The sequence below is a fragment of the Vicia villosa genome, linkage group LG1 (genome assembly GCF_029867415.1).
Source record: "Vicia villosa cultivar HV-30 ecotype Madison, WI linkage group LG1, Vvil1.0, whole genome shotgun sequence".
NCBI classification, from domain to species: Eukaryota; Viridiplantae; Streptophyta; class Magnoliopsida; order Fabales; family Fabaceae; genus Vicia; species Vicia villosa.
Genome location: NC_081180.1, coordinates 241,922,295 through 241,929,738, shown reverse-complemented (window position 1 = coordinate 241,929,738; position 7,444 = coordinate 241,922,295). Strand labels below are relative to the sequence as shown.

Below are 7,444 nucleotides of genomic sequence, written 5' to 3'. Positions count from 1 at the left end.
CATGAGTTCCTATGAATGCTGGTCTGAATACTCGTGCGTTCCAACGGGTAAGCGTGTGTTGCGACAGATGTTCATAAAATATAATAAAAATGGATAGAAACCCGTGCGTTTGCACGGGTTCTGGTACAGGAGGCGCATTTGTTTCAAATAACTTCATGTCCGGTTAATAATCAATATTTTGATCAATAACTTCATGTACCTGTGTATAATAGAATAAATATTAAAAATTTAAGAATTAAAAGATAAAATCTGAGTTTGATTTGTATAAATTTTATATAAATGTGAAAATTATTTTATCTAGTTCTAATTATCTCGAGTAAAGATATAATTTTATCTAAAGAATCTATAATGTTAACAATTAAATTTTATCTTGTTTTATGGGCTCGGCTAAATAGATTCAATCACAATTTAATAAATTAATTATCATATATATTATATATATTTATTTAAAATAATCATTTTCTACATTTTTTTATAAGTTACTTGTGGTTTTTCTTGGTTTATTTTACCCTTAACCTTTTACTAATTTAATGAGGTTAAGAAGTCATTCTCAAACTCCCCACTATAATAAAGCAGAATGATCACTTATGCTTATGTTCTTGCTTTACTTGTGATATCAATTGAATAATTGGAACATGCAGACCATGAAAGACATCAATGATAGACTACCATGATGTAAGGAATGATGTTCTTGAAAGCTATTAAAGAATACTTGAAAGTTTGACCTTTACAGTACTATCAAGAATCGAATATATATTCCATGCAGATTTCCAAACAGTAAGTCTATCACAAGAAAGGAGATGCAGTGTAAGAAAGTTTGTCACAAGCAGTATCAATTAACAAATAAAATATTAGCAGTTTCACCCTTCCATGTAACAAAAAGTATAGCATTTTATGATAAGATGGACCTCTCTTTTTATTCTATAATTGGTAATGTGGTATATGTAATTATTGTAATATGTTCATGATTTCAAAAAGTGCAATTCAAGTAAAAAAATTATCGGTACAGGTTGTGAAAGTAATGGAGTTTCTAATGTTCAGTTTGCTAACAATCGCATATACCCGGATAAGAATTCTGCTGAGATTTGTAATGGTGGAGGAGGACTTGCAGATAACCAATGCCAGAAAGAATTAGTAGCAACAGCCAGGGAGGCGGATAATAAATGTGATTGAACAACTGGACCACCTGTTGAATTATTTGCTTGTAATCAAGAAGTGTCTGCAGGAAGTACAAACAATATGGTTGAAGATGATTTTCAGGATAATCAATCAGAAAAGTCCATGGGTGTGCCTCGTAGGAGACCTTGGAAGGTGCGTTTCATGACTGACTTGTTGCGTGAAAATGCTGAATCGAAGACAGAAAAAACTACCATACAAAAATCCCTATTCTTCGGTATTTCCAATACTTCTGCAGCTTCACAGGAACACTCAATTTTCAAGCTGTTAAACAGAATTTACTATGTAGTTTCTACATTTAAATAAATATTTGAGAATTCAGTTCTTATGAGGAAGTTTATTTATAAATTTGGGAGCATTAGAAACAATTATCGTCTAGAGCATTTGTTGCAGCATCGAAAACGGAACCTATTGGATAATAATTGGATAATAATTTCCAGTAACAGGCTGGTTTACTTCTAAGTCCCAGTCTGTTATGTACGAAAAAACCAAACTATCTTCTAATCCGTAGCAGCCCCGCATTTAAACAGTTTCACACATCAAAAGCCAAAAAAAACATACATATACAACAGATACATTCCAAAGGAAAAACTCATATAAAACTCATAAACACATAGACTCAGTTCAAACCTTATTCGAAACACGGATGATTCCATTCAGATTCAATCACCGTCACATCATCTCAGCAGCCATATACATCAAGCTAACTGGTGTCTAAATTCATAATCAAAGCCCTGCCAAACCAAACTCGCATATATTAAGTAACCACATCAGTTTCAAAACAACCCATAGATATCTCGAACACTGACATCATCCAAACTTAAATGAGTAAAGAACTCCCACTGAGCAACCCTTCCAGATCAACTCTACAGTTAATTTGACCAGAAACTGATATATTGTCGGGAATCTCATTTCTATCATACAGAACTGCATTGGCCAAAGTGTATCCAATCATTGCATACATATGAAACATATGTAAAGCTCTTACCTATACATATGAAACATATAAGTAATTCCATTAGCTCTTAATAATTCTGTAGCTTTACTTATTCCTGAAAGACTATATATCCAATAGTATGTTGCTATCACTGTAAATCATATATAAATCATTCTGCCATGGCTGATATTTAACAAAACTAAGATGTAGTAATGTCTGTTGCTATCACTGTTATCAACTTACAAATAAACACAAAGACTATGTATCCAATAGTATAAATAAACTGAATAATTTAAAAGTCAAGTTTAACTAAAAAATGTAATGTATATGACATATTGAACAACTCGAGTAGCACCTATAGAACACTACCTAAGTTTTATCCAACTAATTGGAAAGAAAACAATTTTGTGCCCCGTGTGATATGATTACAAAAGTTATAGAATAAGATCCGATCACAAAGCCTTTTGATGTAAATGCAAAGTGAAAACTTTCAAGTTGACATAAATGACATAAAATATGCAAACTCAAAGAAATGTTTGGATAGACAACATGCCCTCTCCAAGAGACTATGGACCTCAGCAGCACAAAATTTCTTTGTTGATGATCCACTTGATTTATTTTTGGCTTCTGCAGATTCAAAATCCACACTATTTTCCCTGTATCAGGGTTATCTGCTACTACTTTCCAGCTAAGGAATTGAAGTTCTGCAATCCTGATTGTTCATGCAGTCCTGTTTCAGCCGACAGAGTTTTGTTAACCATAACCATTAAAAATATTTTACTTCAATCATACAAAAACATTATCAAACACCTTCAGTAATTTTCAAATTATCATGATACAAATTTCAAAATGTGTTAAACTGCATAATCCATGATCTAATTTACATCAAGAAAATACAGAATAGGATTTGTTCATATAACAAATCAAGAAATTCAAAGTACAAAACAACAATCTTCATGAGTTTTCTTTTCAACAAAATAACTCTTCTAAGCAAATTCAGTCCATGTTTAGGACCTTAGGAACTTTAAGTAAAGCTGCTCGGAAGCCAAACAATGATGGTATCCCTGCAAAGATTACACCAATCTAAAGGCTGTATTACTTCTTATTCAATACGCCCAATTTACTGATAAAGAATAAACAACTCACAGTTAAGGATGTTGTAATAACTCCTGCCTGGCATCAGACTGTTAGTGGTGCCTAACAACTCCAACCTGGCAGCAAACACATAACCACAACACATAATTATAAAAATGTTAATAAATAACTAACCAACCATGATGATGTAATTTATTAAATCTTTCTATTAAAATATTAAAAAGACGTATTAATAACTAACCAACCATGTTGACAGTTATCAAATCCAGAATCTATCCATAAAAACAACCATGTATTTTGGAATGTTTTACGCTCATGAGTCATGTCTAACAGTGATGGAATTTAGTTCATACCGTTGCATCACAAATTGGGCAGTCTTTTGACGGTAACGGTATCCGAGGATCCAATGAGGCTGGTATATGCACTAATTGAGCCCGGTTGTTGATAATTCTCACATATTTTGGTGAATAGCTACAATGACCGAATTGAAAGATATAAACTCATAACTCATGAATACCTAAAGTATAAAGTCAGAGGAAAACCCTCAATATTCATAAGGTATAACACATCTTACCCTTTTGCAAAATCAAAACGAAAATCCTGAAAGCCTACTTTATGGCGTAGAAACTGAAGCCATCCTATGATATCCTTTCTCACAAAGTCTTAAGTATGATCAATATTGGGAAACCCGTGGAAAATGGCCTCAGTAGTGTTTTGTTTACCCTAAAATAAACAACGGGAGGAAGCAGGATGCAAATTAGAATGAATGAAAATATATTGGTATTTGGGATGTAATATAGATATTTTCAAAAACTCTAAAACATTAAACAGAATTGAAATTTTCTCATAACCCATTATTGAAAATTATAACTTATACCATTGTAATTTTAGTTGATAAAACACTTCAACCATTTCGAATCCATCCACAGCCACTCTCGTCGCCGGAAACGTTTAGCCGCCACCATAGATATATCATCGCAAAACTGCACACGTCGTAAAAAAAACATATCCATCAGAAACATATGATAGTAGTAATAACTCACCATATTTAACATATGGTCACCATTCAAACCTACACCACCATCTCCTTCATCAACCTGTAACCACACCAACAACAAATCAACAAACAGCAATCACCTTCAACACAAAAAATACAATAATATAACAAACCAACAAAGACAATACCTTCAATATCATTTGAGAGGAAATAATAATAATTTCAGATCTATAATAATAATAATTTTAGATAAATAATAATTAGTTCAGATCTTGCACTTTCTACATAAGTTGAAAATGTCATAGATAAACCTTTCTGATTTCGGCCACCACCACACTCGTCGACGGAAACCCGTTTCTACCACCACCACCACACTAATCGCCGGTAACCTGTTGTTGCCACCATAGATCTGAATGTTAAAAGCAACTGGTGAAAACATTATTCATATTTTTGTTACAAAGATGAAAAGAACAACATACCTCTATTTGGCCAATAGTAGCATCAAAACCCTAACCACAAAATCATGATATCAACCACAATCACAAAAACCCTAACCACAAAATCATCATATAAACCACAAAAACACTAACCACAATATCTAAACAGTATCTTTAAACAGAAATCCAAAAAAACATGATAACCGTGTCGGTTTCGTTTTGGGAAATGAAGAAGATGATGAAGAAAAGGGGAAATGAAGAGGAAGAAAGCAGAAAATATATTAGAGGGAGACGGAGGGAGGAAGGTGGAAGACGAACATGTGTTAGAGGGAGGATGAGGGAGGAAGGTGGAAGAAGAAGAAATCAGAGAAAGAGAGATTTTTCAGATTTTAGGTAGCAAAATGATTTGACATGTTGAGTATAGTAGTAAGCATAGTTGTGTTTTCAATGACAATAGCTTTTGTTTTTTTCCAAGAAGCTCATACGGATACGTTTTGAAGAGAGTAACATTATTAGGCAGCAAAGAAATGAAAAGAAGTTATCCACGTGGAGGCATAAAAAAGAAAAGGGGCATTCTGGTCCTTTCCAGAACATCTAACTTTCTTATATTGTAGATAATATTTGTACTTTTGTTTGTTTAGGCTAAAGAGCATCGTTTTTGGGTATATCAAAAGATTTTTTTGGTATTGAATCATTGATCTTCAGTCCTCTATAATTATTATTTTTCAAATTTAAAATTAAAAAAATAATTTATTGTTAAATTTATAATAATAAATCAGGACATAATATTTTTTTTTTTTTTGGTTTTTTAGGAAGCATTTCCTTTTTGTTCAAATAGTCCATAAAAACAAAAACATATACCTTAATTGACACCAAGAGATAGACTAGTGATCTGGATCTTATGTATTTGATTATAAAGTGATTTTAATCAAATGAATTAATATTTTAATTTATAAAAATTAATTGAATGTAAAATAATTTATATTTAGAAAATTATCATATAAAAGTAAATTTACCTTTACAATTGTGTTTAGAAACGATTCCTGGAATATCAACGATATCGTGTGGAACACAAAGATCTTGGTATGGAGATGGATGGTTATAGAAAATATTACCCAAATCAATTGTAACTTTTATGATTTTTACAAAGGCCCTTTGTTGTTTTTATCTTAAGTCTTAATTGACGGGTAATTTTTTTTAGGAGTTTTTATCTCGCCCTTCTTTTGTAAGTTCGTTTGAGAACTTGGGTTCTCTTTTATCAATGAATTCTTGCTTAAAAAAATATATAAAAGTAATTTGAATAACTAATTTAAAGCCAAAAACACTCTAAAGGTAAAATCATCAAATCTTATTTCTAAAATAAATTGTAAACAACTATAATACACTTAAAATCATTTTATACCAAAACATTTAAAAAATTATTATTTCTAGCAATTTTCTTTTTATATAAAGAAAAATATCATTTAAAATTACCAAATTTCCATGTTATAAAACTCTATAAAAATATCATTAGAGTTCTAACAATTTTCATCTAACACTAAGAAATTTATATTGATAACAAAGATGAGTTCATTTTCTATATTGTGTACGCTAAGTTTGATACTCATTGTGAGTAGTAGTAACATTGCATGTGCCCAAGATTCACCAAATGATTATGTGAACGTTCACAACGCAGCCAGAGCAGCAATTGAAGGTTTTAACATTCCAAATCTTGTTTGGGATAACAAAATTGCTGCTTTTGCACAAAATTATGCTAATCAACGTAAAGATTGTAAAGCGATTCCCTCCGGTGGTAATGGTGGACAATACGGCGAGAATATTGGCGTTAGCAATGGCGATATAAGTGGTGAGGAAGCAGTGAAGTTGTGGGTGGATGAAAAACCTAACTTTGATCGATATCGTAACAGGTGTGTTAATGGTGAGTGTCTTCATTATACTCAAGTGATTTGGGAAAAATCATTGCGTGTTGGATGTGGCAAAGTGAAATGTGATAATGGTGGCACATTTGTTAGTTGTAATTATTATCCTCCTGGTAATATTCCAGGCCAAGAACCGTTCTAGGTGTTTATTTAATCATCATTTGTTTATGACTCGTGTATTGTGTTGTAACGTTTCTCAATTATATAATAATATTTACATGAAGTCACATTTGTAATATTTTATTAATGATTTTATCTTTTATTCACTCACTTCAACCTAGGGTGTACAAAACTAAACCAATTCAATAGAAAACCGCAAACCAAACCAAATCAATTCGAAACCGTAAAAAAGTGCATTTTGTTCGAATTTGTTTGGGTCATCTTTTAACAAAACCGCATGGTTTGGTTCGGTTTGCGGTTTATATTTTGCAAACCGAACCAAACCGAATCAAACCGTATTATGTTACAACCTAAATTTTACTTAACTCGCATTTAAACCAAACCTAAACCTATTTATACGTTTGCCTTATGATTACGAAAAACTTTCTCATCCTTATGCTTATGGTTTCAATTTCAGTCTTCTCAAATCTCTCCTAGAATTATCGTGTAATCTTCACTACATACATCTTACCTCATCTTCTCTAATCTTTACTATCTTATATATTATTTCTTTTTCACCTTCTCATTTTTATGCAAATGTTCCATCTTTCAATTTCGTTTTTATCGCAGATCTTCTTCTATAATTTTTCCTCTCGTATTCTCTTTCTTTTTCATCTTCACTAATTTCTCATCTCTTCTATTTTTTTCTTTCATTATATTATTTTTTTATGCTATTAGTTTATCTTTATTATTTCACTTTTGTCTAATCTAATTTATACATATT

General features: G+C 31.6%; 1 protein-coding gene and 1 long non-coding RNA gene across 3 annotated transcripts; one reads left to right on the top strand and one right to left on the bottom strand.

The window, feature by feature from the left end:
• Positions 1-2,404: 2,404 nt before the first annotated feature.
• On the bottom strand, positions 2,405-5,082 carry LOC131624590 (uncharacterized). Of its 2 annotated transcripts, XR_009290630.1 has the most exons (7): positions 4,685-5,082; positions 4,517-4,594; positions 4,086-4,191; positions 3,783-3,931; positions 3,562-3,679; positions 3,260-3,324; positions 2,405-2,843 (listed from the first exon to the last, which is right to left on the bottom strand). It is a non-coding gene; the product is annotated as an uncharacterized LOC131624590 (long non-coding RNA). The 2 variants fall into 2 exon arrangements; XR_009290629.1 differs by having other exon boundaries at positions 4,086-4,594.
• Positions 5,083-6,205: 1,123 nt separating this feature from the next.
• On the top strand, positions 6,206-6,703 carry LOC131624578 (pathogenesis-related protein 1-like). The gene has a single exon (XM_058895523.1). It carries the CDS (start codon positions 6,206-6,208, stop codon positions 6,701-6,703), a length of 498 nt encoding a protein of 165 aa, XP_058751506.1.
• The last annotated feature ends 741 nt before the right edge of the window (positions 6,704-7,444 follow it).